This window comes from Chaetodon auriga, chromosome 4, assembly GCF_051107435.1.
Source record: "Chaetodon auriga isolate fChaAug3 chromosome 4, fChaAug3.hap1, whole genome shotgun sequence".
Taxonomy (NCBI): domain Eukaryota; kingdom Metazoa; phylum Chordata; class Actinopteri; order Chaetodontiformes; family Chaetodontidae; genus Chaetodon; species Chaetodon auriga.
This window is the reverse complement of record NC_135077.1, coordinates 17,908,884-17,931,105: the sequence shown is the minus strand read 5'-3', so window position 1 is coordinate 17,931,105 and position 22,222 is coordinate 17,908,884. Positions and strand designations below refer to the sequence as shown.

Below are 22,222 nucleotides of genomic sequence, written 5' to 3'. Positions count from 1 at the left end.
GAGCTGTGGACTAATAAATAATAAAGAGCTCGAGCAATACAACAGCATGGTTGATATTATTGGCTGATTTCAACACAGATTGTATAGTACATAAATGCAAAGTATATCTCTCAAATCATTTTAAATAGTGTCTGTATTTCACAGTTTGCTCACCAGAGAGCACTGATGGGTTTATTTAACTGTGAAATGTTCTGCTCAGCACAAAGGACTCTTGGTAGCATAAAAAAAAAAAAACAACTTCTTATCAAAATGTCTGTTTATCTTACGCATTTACGTTAAAGGATGAGGCTGGCGGCACTCTAGATTTTTGATTTCGACATATCTTATTCCTCTGTGTCACAGGGCTCGATTTTTATCCCAAAAAAAAAAAAAAAAAAAAATGCCAGTGAGACACATTATTGCACTGGGTGATGTGTTGTTTCATGGGCACTTTAGTTTATTTACAATAAATCCCACAAACACCTTCCTGGTACACCTGCATTTTAACATGGGGGTCTATGGGGACTTACTCTTTTTTTGAGGCCAGCCTCGTGGCCATTCGAGGAACTGCAGTTTTTGACGGGTTGGCTTCATTGTTCAGCCTTTAATGTTGCTGCTGGGGATAAATATGCTGTGGACATACAGTCAGGTCCATGTGGTTGACATATATCTAATATAGTCAATAATATTCTTGTGCCAAATATGTGCAAAATCATATATGGAATAATCTAATTAACATTCAGAGACAAAACTCTTTACATGAGTAAAACAAAACACTGAAATCTCTTTTAATTACAATTTTGCTTGAAATCTTTAGTTTGAATTCTGCAAAATGATAACAAACGATGGTTTCATCATGATAGCCGATAAATGATAGTATTGAAATATCAGCCCTAAATTAAAGCAAAATCATTGGATGGTAAATTTAGACTGAATCTCCCTTCAGAAAAAATAAACGAAATCATCATTTTCTGAGCTTAAAATCTCGGTAAAACGACTGAATCAGAGATGAACCTGAGGCACTTTGGCCGTGGAGCCGTCCTGAGCGCAGACAGCAGACTCTGCGGCGCAGCCTGTGATCCGCGCTGTGACGCGCTCTGACTTCACACGGAGGCTGGAGGAGGACGCCGCCGCTCCGCGCAGCTCTCAACGTCTCCCCTCGTTCTCTCAGCGGGCGTCAGGCAGCAGAAAGCCGGAGGGATGGAGCCAGCGGGCGCGTACGGCGCCGGGAAGGCCGGGAGCGTCAACTTCGACCCGGTCGCCTTCTTCACGCATCCCCGGACCATCCTCAGACTGATGTCGTGGGTAAGCCTCCTCTGCAACGTGCGGCTTGGCATCAATGGACAGGCCTGCCTGCAGCCCCCCATCTCTCTGCCTCTCTCCCATTCACATTGTCTGTCGCTCTTAGCTGCTGTGTCTTCTGTCCAGTCCGGTCAGGATTCACATAAATCAGTAGCCTGTGCTCAGTCTCTAAATGTTAAATATGTGCCGTGTTACTGATCTCAGCTCGGTGTAATAAACAGCAATCAGTCCAGTGATGCGGCTTCCAGCTGGAGCTCCAGCGTCTCATTACCATATGTTTATCTAGAGCCTCTTTGTGTCTGCTGAGCTCATGTGAACGCTTTGGATGTAAATACCTGTTAGTGTGACACCTGTCTGTCGTGTCTGTGTCGGTGTGATGCTGTGCAGCCTCACAGCTTTTAATGTGCACTGAGGGGACAGTTTGGTTTTAAAGGAGCAAGTTAGCAGGAGGACACAAACAGGCCTGTCTGTCTGTCTCTGTCTTTGTCCATGATTCAGTTCAGTTCAACAGAATTTGTCATCAACCGTTTGCCAGTGCTTCTTAAAACAAAGCTCAGTAACAGTAAAATACTGGAATAAAAACCAGATCAAGTCAAAAAGCAGTAGTATTTGCATTTTATGCTAATTTATACTTCTAATTCCCCATACTTGTGTACTTTTTTACTTCACTACGTTTATTTGCCAGTATTGGTTTCTAGTTATTTTGCAGAAACAGATGCAAAATATAAATGAAATTATAAACTATTACAATAGATATATTATTAGATATTGAGCTCCAGTGTACAGCTGAAATTAGTGTCACTTTATATGTGTGTATACAGTAATTAAATGGGCCATTCTACATAATATACTTTTACTTTTTGTACTTTAAGTACAATTTGATGGTAATACTTACATACTTTAGATTTTGAATGCTGCATTTTTACCTGCAACACAGTATTTTTTACAGTGTGCTGTTGCTACTTTTACATATGTAAAATTATTTTCTTTAGACATCAAGGCTGCAAGGCTTTTGATTAAAATGTGATCAAACAGTGAAAATGTCCATCAAAGCTATCCTGAAAACAAAGGTGATGCCATCAAATTGCATGTTTTGTCTGACCAGCAGGCCAAAACCCAAAGATATTCAGTTTGCGCTCACATAAAACAAAGAAAGGCGGCAAAGTGAAACATAGGACTAAAAGTCACAATTATTTTGATAATCCATTAATCTGCCAATTATTTAGCTGCTTTTAATAATGATTATTCCAATTACTAATTATTTGCTCGATAAAATGTCAGAAAATTGAAGAAGAAAAAAAAAAAAAAGTCCAAGAAGCCCAAGTTAATGTTCTTCATTTGTTTTGTTTTGTCAGATTAATTTCTTATCAGTTAGCCAAATAATTTTTTCAGCTGTAATGGAAAGAGGCAGCTCCAAGAGTCAAAATCAAAGCTTAATATTATGTTTGATTAACATTTTATCAAATTATAACTGGACTAACATGAAAGTAGGGGATCTTAAAAAGGTTGTCTTGTCTCCTTTTGGCTTCATTTGGTCCTGATTAATGGATTTCTTTGTGGTAAAAGTAATGTACTTTGTGCAGTCTTCTCAGAAACAATGTCTATGATTACATGGAATAATCCACAGATGTTTAAACCTTCTAGAGAAGACTGTTTCGACTATCTGCTGACAGTGAGGGGTTTGGATTTTCCACAGCAACCTGAAAATTGCCTCTGCAGAGACACAAATCTGCAAATTACACTGAAACTGTCTGCGTGGCACGTGGGGGGTGTTTTATAATTTGGGTGAACTGACCCTTTAAAGCTACGCATACTCACAGAAGAGAAGACTGTCTTTGTGTGTTGAAGCGGTGTATACTGGTGTGTCTTTGTGGGACGTGTATGAGGAATGAAAGGCATTCGGACACCAGTGTGAGTTCATTCTCCTCCACCTGTGAGACGATCAATCATCCCGTGTGTCTTTCCCTGCAGGTTTTCTCCATGGTGGTGTTCAGCTGCATCGTGAACGAGGGCTACATCAACATCGGCAGCGAGCGTCTGCTCTGCGTCTTCAACAACAACGCCGATGCCTGTAACTATGGCGTCACCGTGGGCGTGGCCTGTTTCCTAGGCAGCATCTTTTTCCTCGTCCTGGACGTTTACTTTCCCTCCATCAGCAGCATCCGGGACAGACGACGCGCTGTCCTGCTAGACCTCGTTTTCTCTGGTACATAATCAGCAAATATCGTGGGCTGCTGTTGAACTTGAAATTTGGTGAAACACTCGTATTTGCTTTCTTGCTGAGAGTTAGATGAGAGGATTGATACCACTCTCATGTCTGTACAGTCAATACGAAACTACAGCCAGCAGCTGGTTAGCTTAGCTTAGCATAAAGACTGTAAACGGGGGAAACAGCCAGCATGGCTCATCTGTATTAATGCTTGTGATCCCCTGACTTTCCTTCTAGCACCATCATCAGTTCATTTTTCCAATTTGTACAACACATTCATGACAAACCAAACCTAATGACACTCCCATCAGCCTCAGCTCTACTTCATGTGGAGTGCCAATTAGCGGTTGTTAGCATGCTAACATGCTGAACAAGATGGTACCAGGTAATCAACAGCATGTTAGCATTGTCAGCATACATTAGCATTTAGCTCAAAGCAATGCTGTGTCTCAGAAGCATTTTGCTAACAATTGAAACTGTGTTATCTGAATCTGAAGTTCATCACTCAGTTAAAAGATATTTGAGAAAATAAAAGAAACATTCAAGTACAGTAAAGTAATATCCTGATATAACAGGATTTTACTCTGTATGAAGAGATTTAAAAGATGATGCACATTACCCTTTCTGACTCCTCTGCCTCCCGCCTCCAGGTCTTGCCAGCTTCCTGTGGTTTGTTGGCTTCTGCTTTCTGGCCAATCAGTGGCAGGCTACCTCTCCAGACGAGCTGCCATTGGCCCAGGGCTCCGACGCCGCCCGAGCCACCATCGCTTTCTGCTTCTTCTCCATCCTTACCTGGGTGTGTATGTTTATGCATGTGTGTGTGAACCCGTCCTCTGTCTGTGTGTGTTCATCGTCATGTCTGTGTGTATTCCAGGGTTATCAGTGTCTGCTGGCCATGAGCACACTTAAGAGCATCTCCTTCATGGAGGACAAGCAGAAGCTCCTGCCTAAGAGCCCTCCCACCCTCTCTCTAGTCTAACACACACACACACACACACACACACACACACACACACACACACACACACACACACTCACACACATTGAGGGCATGTCTGAAAGTTTGTGATGAAGGGTCATATTTTGGTTTTTGATACCAGTCTAATGGCAGAATTGGCAGATTTAGAGTTTATGCAATATTTTCCCAATACTGATATGTAGTTTATCACTATATGCAGAATGTATGCAACGTATCACATATCAGGTAATCAAACTGATGCTCAATGCATTGAGCTGTGACAAAACTCTTCATAAAAACTCATTATGTTAATCACAGTTTGCTTCTAGTAGTTAATTTGGACAACAGATATTTTTTAAAAAAAGATCACACATTGATCACAAAAGTTTGCGGTTAATCTCTCTTTACTGTATTCGATACTATAATGAATTTGCGGGCCGGCGTTGGCTCAAAGGTAAGACATCGATCTGCAGACCAGCAGGATAAATCGTGGTGGGGAAAGTGAAAGAGCAGCATTTGCACATCCTTCATTAAAACCACTAAGGTGCCCTTAACCCCCAGCTGCTCCAGTTGAGCCGACAGCTCAGACTGTGGCTCCGCTGGACCATTTCCAGGTGTGAATGTGTGTAACTGCGGAGGTGTGAACAGTATGTTCCTGAAGCTGAGCTGCTCTCAGTCCTTAAAAAAGAATCCCAAAAAACAGTGCAAGTCAGACAGAGGCCGACTGATTTATTATCCATTGATGACTCAATGGAGCCTGTTAAAACAATCTTACCAGCAAAGCTATAGCAGCCATTCATCTCACTGTCAGAGGATGTGGGGAGGTTCAGTTGTAATTGTGTCAAGGGTGTACAGTATGCTACAGAAGGTCTCTTTGAGTCTGTCAAGTCATTTTTCCCCCAGTAGTCCTGTGTTAAATTATTCCTGTATTCTTCTGTAGAGAATTTATAGCATGTGTTTGAGAGTGAAATCAACGTTCTTCAGACTTTGGCTCCTCTGTCAGAATCTGATCTTACACATGAAAGTCGGTTTGCCAGTCACAGCTGGACTTTCATGTTTTCTGGCTTTCTAACGTGTGAGAAGTGATGTCATCGGGGTTGTTGGAGGCTAATAACATTTAACCAAAAATGTGCTGTACAAACCGGGGGACATGGAGTTTAAAAGACGAGGGGGTTTACTGAGCACGGAGGGCATAATGCTATCAGATGCTCTCAAGATGGGAAATGGAGGATCCAGCATGTTTGGAGTTTCACGCATACTAAAGACTAAAGGTCAGGAAATCAGGCCTCAGCTGCATTGATTTTCACTTTTCTTCTTTCAGTCTGTCTCTTGTGAGTCCCCAAACTTTATGAAAGTACAATACGAAATCACTGGGCAGAGTTCCTGGGACTCATATTTTGTCTCTGCTCAGGACGTGATGATAAATGGAAGTTCTGGGCAGTTTCAGGAGTTGCTGTCAGCGCTGTCACCTGTGATTGAGCTAGCAGATGTGTCCTTACCATCATTTTACCACCGAATCAAACACAACAACCAATGCTTAAACAAAGAACAATGGAGAACTAAGGAGATGGAGTCTCACAATGAAAAGGTGAACCAGCAGATTTCATAGGATCTGGCATAAATGCAAATACAACACACAGCCAAACAGTGTGATGAAGAATGTAAAGGATTATAACAAGATTATAGAAAAAATAAGGATCACGCTGAATCTGGTGGAGAGAATCGTAAAACTGAAATGATTGGACACGCTGGATTCCAGGTTGGGCCATAGACCAGACTGTTCCAGCCCCGCTATGATGTAGATCAACATGCTCTCGGTTGTAAACGTTGTATAAAGTTAATACTGAAGGAAGAACCTAGAACCAAACGAGGGTCTGAAAAGTTGAGGTGAAGGGAATCCCAAGATTAGGGGTCAAGTTTTGTGGCCACACTTGAGGAGTGGCTTTAGTAATGGCAGCGTCAGCCCGTGCACCACTTTGGTCGAGAGTCAACTAAAATATTTCACAGCTTTTGGATGGATTACTATGAGCCAGTCTCTCAGATAAAGGATCATGAGTCCGGCAGACTAGACCAACTGCCCCTGCACTCTCTGTGCTGTCAGGGGATGCAGAGGGGGGGGTGGCAGGTTAATGAGAGGGATGCATTTTGGTCATTTTGCTAACAAGTGGGATGGCAGCCCCCCTCGCCCACCTCAAATCGCCTCCAGCCTGTAACAGTAATCATGTGGCTCTAATGTAAATCTGTGTGTAACCAACAGCCTCTGCTAACGCGTGTGTGTTCGTGTGTGTGTTACTAACAGACCGTGCTGACGCTGAGCGCACTGCGCCGCTTCCTAACCGGCAGCAACACCAACTTGTTCACGTGGCAACACCTGGACCCCGCCCCCAGCAACGCTCGAGCTACACCGTACCCTATCGCCAACGGAGCCACCATAGTAACCACCAACCCTTATCAAGCCCCGCCCTTCACCGAAACCCTGGACCCCCAGAAACTGACACAGCAGAGACCCATGGCTCCCGCCTTCTAGAGACAGACAGACAGACAGAAAGAGGTGTGAGTTGAACGACACTGCACGCGACGCGGGCACGGACGACTTCCTGCCTCGCTGATTGGCGGCTTTCCATCCTCTCCTGGGGCTGGCGGGATTGTGGGTCACGTGATGTATGATCTATTTTTAACATGGCAACTGCTGGTTCAGCTTAGTTAGTTGTAACTCTCTGTGTCTTCTGCTCATGCACACACTCACTCACACACACACACACACACAGATATGTACGCACGCCAAAACAGCTGTACTCACTCACACCTGGAAACAGATATACATGTACACCTGGAAACACGTGTATATACACCTGGAAGTACACACACACCTTGACTGCATGTTCATATGGCGAGGTGCAGATTAACATAGATGTAGATCAGTGATGATGCTCCATCTGCCTTATAACGGGATTCAAGGTCTTTTAGTGACGGAAATATGGAGGCTAGTGAAGCTGTGTAGCTCCTTTTATTGTCTTCTGTTTGTCCTCAGTCAGTCTGACCAATCACAAGCTGCCCTGCAGACGTGTGGCCTCCCATTGGCTGAAATTGAGACTGACAGGCAGCTTGACCAATAGGTTGTGAGGAAACGAGTGCAGGTGGCAGGACTTGCTGAAATTGGTACATTTTCCTGGCAAGGAGATAAAGGCAGGACGGCTTAATGCATTCTGAATGCTATAGTGTTTCAGTGTGAAATATTCATGTGATTAAATATTTTATTGTGATATGCTGAAGTGGTAAAATGAAAAAATAAAATCTATCCACCACCACCAGGGCTGAGTCTGCCTTTCTTCACATCATCTTTAAATAATTTCCTCTTTGCTTCTTGCAATGTGAGAAACTCTTTTTAATATAATTATGTGTTGAGACCAAGATCCAAGGATGTGTTAAGCATATTAATCAACATCTGCTGAAGGACCATAATTAGATAGCGTACTCGAGTTATGTTCAATTCATTAGCACCAGCAGGCAGCAGCTGCGTGTTAGCTTTATTTTTGGATTAAGTGGCTCATGTGGAAGGATTGCAAGCCCTCATACTGTGTTTTTTTAACCTCCTTATATAGAGATAAAGAACAGATTTAGACGCAGGGTTATGGAGTCAAATGAAAGTCAGACAGGAAGTGGTTTTATTCCAGCACTTTCCAATAATGTAACTGCAGGTGAGCTTCCTGTATGTCATTCCCTGGTTTCATTCTGCATGAACATTATACAATATTATAATGTTTGCATCATCTAGAGTCTTTATCATCATTATCACAATCAGCATCCTATGGGACTGACATCATCATCATCATGATCATCATCATCATCCAACTTCATCGTCACCAGCACCAGCAGATGAACTGACATTCAAAAACGTAGAAATTCACCTTTGTAGTTCTCATATCATCACTGCTGTGTTAATAAAATATAATCTTGGCCTACAAAGTTTTACGCACTGTCGTTTCACCTGAATAAGCCCTTCTGTATATCTGCCTCTGTCTGAAGTTCACCCCGCACCTGTACAATAAAATGTCTTCAAACATCAGGGGAGACAGGCCAGCTCCAGCTTCAGACAGTAGGGGGCAATCTAACTCTGCAGACCTCTGATCACATGCTTCATACTCACCTGCATCTGAACTACCTCTACCCTGAGAATACTAAGACAGAGAAAAGGAAAGTGGAGGGGGTGAGAAACTAAGAATGGGTGGGATCAGGAAAAAGCGAGGTAGAAACTACTAAAGCCTAGGTCACACTACACGATTTTAACTGAGAGGCTCTAAGCGCAAATTGATTTTTCCGACCGTCGGGGTTGGGTGGATTCAGGTGTGGGATGTTTCTCAAACATCACAAAGATGTTTGATTGGGCCAAGAAAGACTGCAATCAGAGAATGATCCCGCAACATCCCGTGGCAGTTTACTGTAGATTGAGTGGTACCAAAAATAGGAAGATTAGTCATATTAAAAAAAACAAAAACTCTCATTTGGTGATATATAAGATTCTCAATTTGCTCCACTCATAAGAAGCTGCCTTACAATTAGTTTTAGTCTCCCATAAAATGTTCCTGCAGCAATCTATATAAGCATGCAATTACAAATCAAGCATTTACATATAAAATTCTTTGTCAGCTTCAGTTTTCGGAAGTTTATCACTTAAAAATCAATTTCTCTTGTAAACACAAAGTGTAATTTCTACACCACAGTGCAAGAAATGAGGGAATTTTGCTGAAAGTAACAATCATAAGACTAAATGAGATGCTGGGTAGCGCTGAGAAAAACGGTTGATTGCGAAGATTTGTGGCTTTTCCTTGTCTAACATCATAGTGAACTGAATATCTCTGGATTTTGGACCCTCCGTGGGACAAAAAAAAAAAAGCAATTTGAAAGCCTCACCTTCAGAAATTATGATGAACCTTTTTCTATTCTTGCTGATGATTCAGAGACTGAAAGATTACTGATTTATTAAGAAATAATGTGCAGATTAAGCAAATCACTAGTCGCAGCCCCGAGTTATTAATCCACACTGCATCTTTCAGATAATTTTGTCTTGTACTCTGACCAAGGCTTGAGGTGCAAGGAAAAGGATGAGAGTGAGGGCAGAAGGAGGAGAGCAAGCAAGGAAAGGTTAAAGTTTGAGTATATATAGCCGGGCAGTGACTACTATGTCTGAACTAAAGCTAGGACTATGATAGAAGAAAAGGAAACGTCTTCTTGTGTGCATCTCGTGTGCAAATTGCACAAAGGGTCTTTGAACACACACACACACACACACACACGCATACACACAGTCTGAAAGAGTCCTGCTCAAACACCCTGTGAAAATCTTTGTGATTGGACAGGACGAGGTGAAGGGCGGGGCCCAAAACAGGAAACAGGTATACCTCCGGTTTTGGATTGCGGTTCCCGCCCCTCTGGTGTGCTTCGGCAGCACATCGGGCTCCTCCACTTCAGAGAATAACGATCCAGCCTCACTGAGTTTGTTTAGTCGTCCACAGAACTTCCCTCTGGTTGATTAGGCGAGAGGGTAGTGGCATCAAATGACAGAGTCCGCCTTCTCAGCTCAACACTGCTGTCCATCAGCTGGGTTGCCATAGTAAGCGGCTCCTCTCCCGGCGGTGGGCTCATCCTCTGTTTCCTGTTCCTGTCCGACACAGGAGACGCTGATTGGCTGAGGCGGCTCCTGTTCTCCCCGGGGCTCGGGGAAAGGTGTCTGCTTTTGTGTGAGGGGCTGGGAGGGAGCTGTGTGTGTGAGTGTGTGTGAACGGAACTGTTAATGCGGCTGACTTCCTCATCTGTGTCGTCTAACTGGGGGCCGGGGTCAGAGCCGGGGACGGAGCTGGCCGCTCTGGAGCTACAGAGCGGCACTGATAGGGTGGATTCACCGCTGGGGACCTTCAGACTGGACAGGCTCTGCGGGCTGACAGGCCTCTTCTCGACATCTGTTTCTGGCTGCGAGCCACAGATGGCCTGCTCAGGTACATGTTCTTGCCCAGTGGTTTCACTGTGGCTCCGGCTGTGGCTCCTGCATGAGATGACCCTCTGGGGGTGTGTATATTTCAGTGTGTGTACACTGGACGATCGCTGGCGTGGCGGTGTGGAAGAGATGGCGGGCACAGTGAGGTGAGGCTCTGCCAGATCGTCAGCTGAACCGCTCTGATCCAGAGAGTCACAGCGCACAGCCTCCTGCAGACACAACACAGATTTAATTATGTGTTGGGCCATGCAAGAAAAAATAATTTCCAAACACGTTGAACATTTCAAATTTTCTAAAAAATACACTGTGAGATAACTTGGCAACAGCAGCAGATCAGTATTCACAGCAAACGCAGCGAAGATAAACCACAGTGCACGCAGATCACCATGGATCAAAACACAACTGCAGAAAGGTCACAACATTTTCATTTTTTGTCATTATGAACACAAAAACCATCACCTCCTGAGCAGAGGTACAATTTTGTACGAGATTATTATCCAGTGCACAACAGATGAGGTCTTAAACTGTGTCTAAAGAGGCACTGTAATCATTGCTCATGTCCGTACTCATCATGAACCAATCACTTCTTCCTCATAGAGCTTTAAAACAAAAAAACAAAACCTTGTTTTGGACGTTTTAGCCTGTTTAGTACAAGTAACTACAAATCACATATTCCCTCCATCAGAGCTAAAGATGTCACAAACGTTGTTGTTGTTGTTGTTGTTGTTGTTGTTGTGGGTCTCTTGGTGTATCTTTCCTGTCATCCCAGGCATCAATTCATTTCCAATAATTTCCATATAGCATGAAAATCAATTAGCAGACTCCATCTGTCAAAGTGATTGTGAAGTCTGCATCCATCACTGTGAAAGCTAGATTATCTAGACTGAAGTCTGTACTGTACTACCATGCAACAATAATGTAACTTTGACAAACAGGACCAGACAGGAGGAGGAGAGGAGAGGAGAGGAGAGGAGAGGAGAGGAGAGGAGAGGAGAGGAGATGATAACACACCTGTCTCCGTAACTGTCTGCTTGCAGTGCGGAAGGACGCTGGCCTCTTCAGGATTGAACTATCTGGAACGTAGGAGGGACTCAGCTTGTTTCTGTCTAAACTGTCGTCAGGACTGAGCCAATGAGAGGGACATCTGCTGGCACTGGAGGTGGGACTCAGTCTGAGGGAGGAGTGTCTGTCTATGCTGTGGCTGGACATGAGTTTAGGTCTGTCTGAGCTGTGGTCTGGATTGAGCCTGTATCCATCCATACTGTGAGCAGAGCTGAGTCTGTGCCTGTTTATTCGGCGGGCCGGGCTGAACTTGTATCCGTCGATACTGTGAGCTGAGTTGAGCCTGCGTCTGTTTATTCTGTGAACCGGGCTAAACCTGTATCCGTCTATACTGTCAGCTGGACTGAGCCTGTGTGGGGAGTATCTGTCGATACTCTGTGAGGTGCTGAGGCAGATCTTTGGCCTCGAGCTGCGTCCAAACCCCAGCGAAGCGTGGCTGATGGCTGGCAGAGCTCCTGGAACCTGCAGCAGTGAGCTGCCTCCACTGGAGCCCAGAGACGACATGGAGCCTGCAGAAACTAATGTGGCAAAGATCATAAGGACACACAGACGAAAAGAAATCAGATGGATTGAAGCTGCATGTCCTCAAATCTGTCCTCCGACTTGTTCCAAATGGTGATGTTAATGTTTTCAAAATATATACTTTTAAATCCCAACAAACAATACTCAAACTAATACGCATTCCAAAGCCTATTATCAAGTACTGTCTGTGTATCCGAAGCCTGACATATCTTCTTCCTCGGAGCCATAGATTTCCATCTTTCCACAAAAACTGTTGAAGACACATCAGTGAATCACACTGTTGCACTGGGTGACGTGTTCCTTCATTACCATGATCATAAACACTGTCGTTTATTTTGACTCAGCTGTTGTAAATACTCACAGGAGCACCCAACGTGTATTAATCCACAGCTGAAAATAGACCCCAGCAAACAAAGCTCCTGTTTGAATAACATTTACTGAGACTGCAGTGAAACGACAACTACAAATTAAAGTACATATTTGTGACCTTTATGAAAAACGCTAATAAAAATAGAAAAGTAAAAGTTTGTTTGGTAATTTCTCTGATTTTAACATAAATGGAAGTTAAAACTCTGTGTTACACTGTTTGAATTGATAAATCTGCAGTTTCAACCAAGCTTTTCTAAAGCTCCCCTGGGTGTGGAGTGCTGAGGGTTAGATGGGACCAGCAGCAGTGGAAACAAGTCCACCCATGTGCTTACACAATATTAAAAAAAGCATCTCCCTCATAACAAAAAGGTCTGTAATAACAGCACCTCTTGCTGTGCCGCATCACATCTCAGCTGCTGTCTATGCTTTTTATAGAAGCAATAATCTTTACAGCAATCAGTTGGTGGTTACAGCACAGTATAAGCTGTTCCTTAATTTAATTGGCTATAAACAACCAAATTACCTGAGTAGCTGTAGCCGGAGTAGGCCTCATGGCCAATGGGAGGATAAGGGGAGCATCTGAGTGGCTGAACATAGCTGTCGCTAGGGAGAGACAGCATGCGTCCCATGCTCAGTAGGTTGCCATGGGAACCCTCCTCATCCTCAACCTGCACCTGCCACATGAGATCATCACCGCTGTCATCGTTATTGTCACCTCCACCCCCTCCCCTCTCACACGTGCAGGAACATGAACACGCTCTCCATCCGTTACCTGCGCAGGTGTGTCCACACTTGGCCCCAGGTCTCCACTAGCAGACGCAGCGCTGAGGCGGCGGTTGGCCGCCTCCTCCCTCTCCCTTCTCTCTTCCCTCTCCTCCATCTCCTCCAGCTGTGCCTCCTTGTTGCTGTCCTCCAGGTGCTTCATCAGAACGGCTACGACCACGTTGACCAGCACGAACTGAGCCGTCAGGACGAAGGTGACGAAGTAAACGGGAGAGATCAGGGGCAGGTAGGTGAGACAGTGGCGATCCTGCGGGCGGCACTCACGCAACGTGTCCTGGATGACGAGGGTGATGAAAGAACATAGAGATTATGCAGATGTGAACAAAACTGATATTAGGTAAAGGGATTTAAGGTGATATACAGATACATTAACGCCCTACAGTGTACTTCCTCTCTTCTCCAACAGAAGGAGATGTTGCTCTGAGTGTGAAAAGACTGTCACGGAAGAATAATACACCCTCCTTAGACTCTGTCAGCAGCTCTTAGTCTGTCATAAAACAGTGATGTTCTCTCGTCTCACAGCAACGCCCATCTCATAACCGATGCTTTGAGACACACTCATATGCACAGACACAAACACGGACTTTGCCATCTCTCCATCTTCTTAAAGACTCCCACAGAGCAGAGGAGAGAAAGAAAAATAACCTTCATAATCCCATTCCAGTTGTCCCCGGTAGACACCCTGAAGAGTGTGAGGAAAGCCATGCCAAAGTTGTCAAAGGTGGCGTGGCGGCTAAGACCCTCACATGGGTTCTCGTCTGAACACTCTGAAAGAGGATGAAGAGGGGAAAAGAGCGTTAGAGGCGGTAAGTATGAGAGAGGAAGGCGAGGGGAGAGGAGAAAGAGAACTGTGTGTGGATTAGAGCACTGATTCTAAATTGACATAATTAATGTATGTAACACAACAAAATTTATGCTTGTTACGTAATGCACAGATATCTCACCAGTGTCAGCTGAGGTGCACACACACGTCAGCACCGATTTATATGCATGCACACGCGCACGTGCTCGCAAGCACACACACTCACCCGAGCATGCATGCATGTACACGCACACACACACTAACCCAGTTTTCCAAAGAGCTCAACTCCCAGAGCTGCATAGATGAAGAACAGCAACATGAAGAGCAGACCCAGATTCCCCACCTAGACAGACATATTACACGCACACACAGATATATACAGTATGTGATACACAGAAAAAAAGACGTGTACAGTATACATCGAGAGACGCAAACATGCAAACAGAGAGAAAGAGGCCGTAGACAGAGAAGCCTTACTGCATTGATGTTTACTACATCTTAAAAACTCAGGAGCCATCATGATACCTGGAGTTGAATCATGTCTCACATTTCAGAGGTGCACTTTCAGAGCCTGGATCCAGTCCTCATGAATCACAAACATGCCTGTTTATTCTAAATATAAAGCGATCCACAGGTACTTGGCCTGCCTTCCCCCACGGTGGGAGGTATGGAGATGTCTAATTAGATGATGGATAAATCTATTGATGAAGCGCAGGGGAAAAAACACTGACAGCACTGCAAAGACCTGGGTTCAATCCCCGGCAATGATCTGTCACTTCAAAGACAAATGGTGTTATAAGTGGGTGGGAAGCCAGTGAAGGATCATGGGTATTTCGCTGCACTAGAGAGTCCTACTGTGTTTGTAAGAACACAAGCGTAGATAAACGTGAGATCTTTGAAATGGATATAATTTAGCTGCGTTCAGGAGCAGGACCACCAGTTTAGAAATGTCTACTTGCAGACCTGCTTGTTCTCATTTACTTTCTCTCCCTACACATTTCTGGCGGGCCCCCCTCAGGGTTCACTAAGCCCAGGAGCTTTGGCGGATCCTTCCTGAAGCTTTCCCTGCACCAGAGTCGTCATCCTGGTCCACCATTCTCTAATTCCCTAATCACTGTTCACTCATTCAATATTCAGTCTAAGAGTCTACAACCACATTAGCTGCTAACAGTAATGTGCACCACCTTCGTTTAGCGTGCTAGCATGCTAACATTTACTTATTAGCATTTAACGTGATAAATCTGAGGCTGCTGATATTCGTTTTGCAGGACTTTATTCATCACCGAAGTATTGGACAAATTACAATTCTGACCTTATGATGGCTCTAGATGAAAACTTGACTCCCCTGATGGGATTTGAAGGTGTGAGCCAAATTTCTCCAATAGCTGTCAGTCAGGGGATCATTAGGCGATATCCTCTGAACACCATGATTATCTTCACATTTCATGACAAAGTCATCCAATAGAGATATTTCAGTCCAGAAGTGGCGGACCGACCAACCGACGCGGCCATCCCTGGAGCCAAACCACTAATGCGTCAAAAGACAGTTACATTATGTGTATCTCGGGTGATGGTTTAGTTCTTGCTTGTGAATGTCTCGTTCTCAACTACAGTGAAATGGCATCAAAAATGTAGCATTCTCAATGAGAAAAAAAAACCTGAATCGGCCTTATAAATTGCTTTTTGCCATACCACAGAACAAAGTGATCCATGTATACTTTGGCCAATCAGATATGAGCAATTGTCCAGACCTGGTCGTATATTTAGCTGCGTGTAGCTTGTAGCATTGTGCTAATTCTACTCTTCACTGCTGCCGTGATAACTTGACATAGTTGTACAATCCTGCCTCAAAGGAGAATAAAGTGCTGTATGGTGTCTTAATGTGTGATAAGCTTTCAGACTTGACTTTCTGGTTCATATTTTATCTTCTCACAGATACCCAGTAGCAAAACAAGCGCACCAAAGCAGCCGCGAAGTCATGACTTAATTGGTGATTTATCAGCCACACTGATAAGTTTAAGAATCATCAATTAGCCCTCAGCTAAACATGAAGATGTCTTCATGCTTGTTTGCTGGTTATTTGGTGTCATTCGGTTTAACAGTCTGTTGGGGGAATCAGCGTTGTTAGTAAATCATGTGGGGGCAGTCAGTGCCAGCACTGATAAATCGCTAAATAAAACAAGCTGTCTGCAATTCATCAGATCTGGAAACCAGGCTAGCAGTTAAAGAGACATCACAGAGGTGTCAGCGCTGCCTCTTACCTGAGGCAGAGCTTGAATCACTGTGTCCAGCAGAGCTCTCATTCCTGTAGCCATCTTCAACAGCTTCAGCACTGAAACATTGCCACGTGTCAACTCTCATCAGCCACATATCATTTGTGTGTTTGCGTGTTCGTGCGTCACTGTGTGTGTACCTCTTGTTATCCTTAGGACTCGCATGATGCGTATGATGGTGGGGTTGATGGGGAGGGAAGCATTCAGGTCTATTTCCTCCAGAGTGATTCCCATGATGGACAGCAACACGATGGCGAGGTCCAGCTGGTTCCATCTTGACACACATACACACGCACGCGCACAGAGGCAATTTCAGTTTTTCTAAGGATGAAAGCTGCATGTTTGTGAATGTCTTTGTATTCGTGTGAGAGCTTGAATACCTCTCTTTGAAAAAGCGGCGCAGGCCAAAAGCGATTAGTTTGAGAATCGCCTCGATGACAAAAACCACCGTGAAGACATAATTGCAGTACTTCAGTATCTCCTCGAAGTACTGCAGGACACACAGACACGCATGTATTGTACCGCCGCATACCGCTTCATTACTATGGTTCTAGGGCAGGTGGTAGAAGGTGTTGCCATGGTTACCTGAGGCTGGTTGTAGTGCTCCATGCTCATGGTGAGGAGGTTTGTGAAGATGATGATGGTGATGAAGAGATCCAGGTAGTTGCTGGTGCACACGGTGTGGATGGATCGACGCAGTGGGGAGTAGTCGGCGTAATACGGCTTCTCCTGGGCCCCTGCATGTCACACACACACACACACACACACACACACACACACACACACACACACACACACAGGGAGTCGTGTTTCCATCACTTCAGAGGACATTACATTGGCTTAAATTCATGTCCTGGAGACTTATCCTCACCCTAACCTTAACCTAAACCCAAGTCTTCACCCTAAAATCTAATGACTTACATTATGAAGACTTGTGTTGTAAGGAAGTTGAGTCTCCACAATGTGACCGTGTAAACAGATTTATGTCCCTGCAACGTCACTAGTACACATCGACACACACACACTCTCATCCAGTCATTAAAATGCGCCTGACAGAAAAACATAATGTGAGCTATGAAGTCACTGATGAACTGGATGCCAAGTGGCGCACTGCTGTGTGTGTGTGTGTGTGTGTGTGTGTGTGTGTGTGTGTGTGTGTGTGTGTACAGACTAAAAGTGCCACCTCAGGAATACAGTCCTATCCATCACGCACGCACACACACCCCATGGCACCTCAAGGTGTCTTTGGGTAGAAACCCTCGCTGTCCGCTGCCAGACAGTTAACGGACTAAGAGGAAAGCACTACTAGAGATTACACTGCAGAGAGAGAAGGACGGAATGAGACAGGAATGAGGCAGAGCAGGAGAGAGGTCTGTGAATGTGTGTGCGCCAGCGTTAAGTGTGTTTCTGAGAATATTATGGGAAGAAATTATGCATGTACTCATACAGTATGTATGCGAAAAAAAAGAGGCTTATCGTGTGTGTGTGTAATATTACATGTACAGTATACAGCAACAAGGACATGGACCCATCGTCTTCAGTATGTTCTCTGATGTTTAGGAAAATATTAATGATACAGATTTCAATCACAGTTTAAACAATAGTAAGCTTCCACCTTTGTATTTCCTGTTTCAACATGGCAACGTCCTGGTGCACAAAGCGACATCCATAAATAAAATGGTTTTCTAGGTTGGTGCACAAGAACTTGACTGGCCTGCAGAGAGACCTGATTTCAATCCCATCCGGCACCTTTGGGATGAACTGGGATGCAAACTCAGAGCCGGGCCTTATCGGCCAACATCAGTGCCAGACCTCACCAGCCCTGGATGAAGCTGCGCTGCATCTGGTCGTGCCACAGCTCCAACACATATCCATCCCATTACAAATATCCAAGATCAAGATCAATATTCCTTTATTTGTCCCATTGGAAGCATTTCAGAGTCTTTAAATGGTCTGTTCTTTAGCAGCCACCTCCCAGAACAAATTGGACACTGGGAGTAATGCTGTTCTCGATGGATGGGAGCAAAAACCGGCAGCCAGTTTCCAAAATCTTGTAAAAAGCATTCCTAGAGAGGAGGCTGTGATGGCATCAAATGAATACCAATGGTTTTAGAAAAACATCACACACGGGTGTAATATTCAGGTGTCTATGTACTTTTGACCATATACTGTTTGTTTTGCACCCCCTCCCAGCTCCCCCTAATCCCCCATGCTCTCTCACTTCTCCTCCTCTTCTCCAACCGTCTCTGTCGTTTCTCCTCCCTCAGCCGCGCCTCCTCCTCCTCCTGCTGCTGGCGACACTTGTGAAAGTTTTCCACCACCACGCCCACGAACATGTTGAGCACAAAGAAGCTGACGATGAGGAGGAAAGAGATGAAAAACAGCAGCATCCAAGGGTTGTTGTTTCTTATTGGCTGCATAGAGTCAGACAGAGAAAATGGAGGGAAGAGTGGAGCAGAGGTAGCACAGGGACAAAAAGGAAAAAAGAGGGGGCCCAAAGAGTGACGAAAGGGGGCGAGGAGGGGTGGAGAGGAGGAAGACGAGAGAGCATAAACAAGAAGACAATGTAAATCCTGAGTCAGCAGTGAAACTGCAAGCACTGTCAACTCACATCTATTTATCTGTCTGCCTTTTCTCTTTCTGTACACCTTCCTTCTCTCCTGAAATATTTCCCCTTTCTGCTTGAAACAAACAAGATCAAATGGTGCCTGAGACTGACACAAAACAGAATCAAAACAGTGAAATGGAATATACACTGGCTGAATGGTCTGTATGCTTTGTCTCCCTGATATTCATTTTTCACTTCCCACAACCTCTCTCTTCCTCTGTGCGTGTGTGTGTGTGCCTGTGTGTGTGTGTGTGTGTGTGTGTGTGTGTGTGTGTGTGTGTGTGTGTGTGTGTGTGTGTGTGTGTGTGTCTTCACCTGCTGGTCTACTCCGACAGCATCCAGGCCATCATACATGATGCTGACCCAGCCATCTTTACAGGACAGCACAAACAGTGACATCAGTGCCTGGAAGAGTGAGACACATGTCAATCAGCGTCACGTTGTCAATCAGTTTGTAAGCACAGGTGTCAGTCCTGTGTGTGTGTGTGTGTGTGTGTGTGTGTGCGTGTGTGCGTGCGTGCGTGCGTGTGAGAGAACATTTGTGTGACAAACCTGTCCCAGGTTGTCAAAGTTGTATTTCCGTCGAGCCCAGCGGTGTCCTGCCTCCAGACACTGGGTTTTATTGGTGATGTTACTCACATCGAGCCCCTCACAGTAGAAGAACTTCCCTTTAAACAGCTGCATACACAGACAGATGTGTGCACACAAATATAAAAATCATACAAGAACACTGTAACCTCAAGGTAATGTAAATAAAGCTTCACAGAGCGAGATGAGATTGATGCATAAAGGAAATTACTATGCGACCGCCAACACGCCTACTGTACGTTCCAGCTGAGATATCCAAGTACCATCTGGTCCAGCCTGCCTCACAGTCATAACAAGCACAGAAACACTCCAATATGGGGTGTTCTCATTAGAGGATAATCCAGTGGTAGTGTGTTTTTGTGAAATATATGCTTGTGTGTTCATATTAGCATCAGAATTCACCAAGCATCATTTCCTGTGCAAGCATTTGAATATTTGCAGGAATATTTGCTAATAGAGACTAGTACATACTCTAGAGGAGGATCGCTCACAAAAACACAATTTAAATAAAGGTTTAAAAAAACGGTATTTGTAAGTAGGGATTTCAGGGCCTGATGAAATGAAAGTATTTGGTATTTCACAAGAAAAAAAAGGCAATTACTCATCAAATGCAGTAATAAAATAAACATATTTTGTAATTTTTTTTTCTTTCTTATACCTTTAATTATTTGGGACCCTTCAGATTCATCTTGGGACTCCATGGGGGTCCCAGCCCACAGATTGGAAACCACTGTGATAATCTTACTGATGCCTCCTTTTTTATATCCTGTACAACTGGGGTTAGATATTAAAAAGCCTAATTTATCAGTTTGTGTATTCAAAAACTGACAAAATCACCTAAAATAAATAAATTTCATGCTCATTTCATCAATTATCAGCAAAGTTAGTAATACAAAATTACATTTAAATTTAATTAAAAATAACATTCTCAGCACAATCCCTCTGCAGTTCAACCATTGTTTTTTTAATTACTTCCAGAGACTCTGGTGCATAATCAGCAGCTCATTTGCATTTCCTCCGAATTTTTCTCCTTCACTTTTTATTACCTGAAGCACTTTCTGGGCTGTACCTCATTTATTTTAAACCACGATGATCCGTGTCTTCTTGCAGCAGAAAACACAAGCTTAGTATATTTGGGCACATAAAACCAGGTGAAAATAAGCTTAGACTGACAGAAAATCTGCAAAAAAAACTAAATAAATGAGGATTATCTTCAACCAACAGAGGATGAACGGGGAATACGCAGTACAAATGTTTACCTGGACTCCCAGAATTCCAAACACGATGAAAAAAGCACAGCAGATGAGCACGATATTCCCGATGGGTCTGAGCGACGTGATCAGAGTCTCCACCACCAGTTTTAGACCAGGAGCTCGACTTATCACCCTGCAACACACAAACACGCAGTCACAGTCATGCTACATAAGCGCACCAGATAATATTAATGGAGTAAACACGAGAAAAAAATCGCCTGTACTCCCACCTGAGTGGTCGCAGCGTGCGGAGCAGACGAAGCACACGGAGGATCCCAAAGATTCGATTACCACCTGTTGATGCGATGGAGACCAGGATGTCCACCAGAGACACAAACACCAGCAGCCCGTCTAAGATATTCCAGCTGCTCTGCAGGTACACACCGTGCCCAAAGTACAGGCCCATAGCTACCACCTTGCCACACAAACACACACACACATCCAGCAAAAGTTACTCAAATAGTAAAAGAATATGAGGTATAAAATGAGACTGAAAGCAATTGTCCCCACCCATGGAGAAAATTGCCCTTTAAGATGAGAAAATGACTTTGGAGTGAAGTTCTAATTCAGAAAACGTGTCTTGTTATAGTTACCTTGATCATCATTTCACCCACGAAGATCACAGTGAAGATGTAATTGGACACACTGAGGAACACCCGCTCCTGTCACACACATGTGCGCACACACACACACATAAAGGTAAGAGTGTACACAGACACACGCAGAGCAGCACATTCCTCAGTTTAAGGTCTTGGCATCCCAGTAGCATCAGCTTTGATTCTGGGTTCAAATTGACTGCGACGTGTTACATAATGAGCTGAAATCAAATCCATTACAACTGTAGGAGAAACATAATAAAAACATACCGAGAACAGCACGTGTTCTTATAATGATTCCCAAATCGCTCTTACATCAGCAACAAGCAGATGAACTCCGCCACAGTCGACAGCTTGTGTTTTGTGTGTGTGTGTGTGTGTGTGTGTGTGTGTGTGTGTGAGTGTGTGAGCTTGTACTTCTGTCTCTGTGAGGACTGATATTCAGTTTTAAACCTTGACAGTGTGGACATGTTGGAAGGTCACTGCTTCTTTAAAGGGCTGTTTGAAGTTCAGGCTGGATGTTGTTGTTGACATTAGAATCCAATTTAGCACCATTAGAACCATTAAATTTATGTTAGAAGTTGTAGTTGGGCATCTAGTTTTCATGGTGCTGGGGGATGCGTGTGTTTTGCGCCTGTGTGTTACCATGCTGTTGGACTGTATGTCAGGTCTCTCCAGGGCAATGGTGATACAGTTAAGGAAGATGAAGAGGAGGATGACGTGATCAAACAGCTTGTGACTTATGACCCTCTGACACCACAACCTGAACCTAAAGAGAGAAAAAGAGAGAGAGCGCCATCAGGTCGTATTACCTATTACTCACCAGGCACTGCTTCCATCGCTGCGTTTGTCAGCATCATGTGTGATTTCACTGGGCCAGATTTAATTGATAAAAGTGAGAATTGTGTTACTAACCCCAGCTTTAT

The 22,222-nt window shown here is 44.1% G+C and overlaps 2 protein-coding genes across 2 annotated transcripts in view; one reads left to right on the top strand and one right to left on the bottom strand.

The window, feature by feature from the left end:
* The first annotated feature begins 945 nt into the window (after positions 1 to 945).
* Positions 946 to 7,759, top strand: LOC143320148 (synaptogyrin-3-like). Its single transcript, XM_076729603.1, has 4 exons — positions 946 to 1,284; positions 3,253 to 3,487; positions 4,141 to 4,286; positions 6,748 to 7,759. The coding sequence occupies exons 1-4, from the start codon at positions 1,180 to 1,182 to the stop codon at positions 6,973 to 6,975; spliced, it is 714 nt and encodes a 237-aa protein (XP_076585718.1). The 5' UTR covers positions 946 to 1,179; the 3' UTR covers positions 6,976 to 7,759.
* Positions 7,760 to 8,079: 320 nt separating this feature from the next.
* LOC143319605 (voltage-dependent T-type calcium channel subunit alpha-1H-like) overlaps positions 8,080 to 22,222 on the bottom strand; it is a 30,017-nt gene continuing 15,874 nt past the window's right edge. Inside the window, exons 17-33 of the mRNA XM_076728705.1 lie at positions 21,942 to 22,065; positions 21,294 to 21,362; positions 20,931 to 21,115; positions 20,707 to 20,833; positions 19,412 to 19,537; positions 19,175 to 19,264; positions 18,473 to 18,665; positions 16,837 to 16,988; positions 16,632 to 16,741; positions 16,392 to 16,525; positions 16,240 to 16,310; positions 14,243 to 14,321; positions 13,822 to 13,943; positions 13,166 to 13,450; positions 12,917 to 13,067; positions 11,452 to 12,020; positions 8,080 to 10,649 (exon numbers count right to left, since the gene is read on the bottom strand). Of these exons, the coding sequence (XP_076584820.1) occupies positions 9,948 to 10,649; positions 11,452 to 12,020; positions 12,917 to 13,067; positions 13,166 to 13,450; positions 13,822 to 13,943; positions 14,243 to 14,321; positions 16,240 to 16,310; positions 16,392 to 16,525; positions 16,632 to 16,741; positions 16,837 to 16,988; positions 18,473 to 18,665; positions 19,175 to 19,264; positions 19,412 to 19,537; positions 20,707 to 20,833; positions 20,931 to 21,115; positions 21,294 to 21,362; positions 21,942 to 22,065 (3,289 nt within the window). The 3' untranslated portion in view covers positions 8,080 to 9,947. The remainder of the gene's footprint in view (positions 10,650 to 11,451; positions 12,021 to 12,916; positions 13,068 to 13,165; positions 13,451 to 13,821; positions 13,944 to 14,242; positions 14,322 to 16,239; positions 16,311 to 16,391; positions 16,526 to 16,631; positions 16,742 to 16,836; positions 16,989 to 18,472; positions 18,666 to 19,174; positions 19,265 to 19,411; positions 19,538 to 20,706; positions 20,834 to 20,930; positions 21,116 to 21,293; positions 21,363 to 21,941; positions 22,066 to 22,222) is intronic.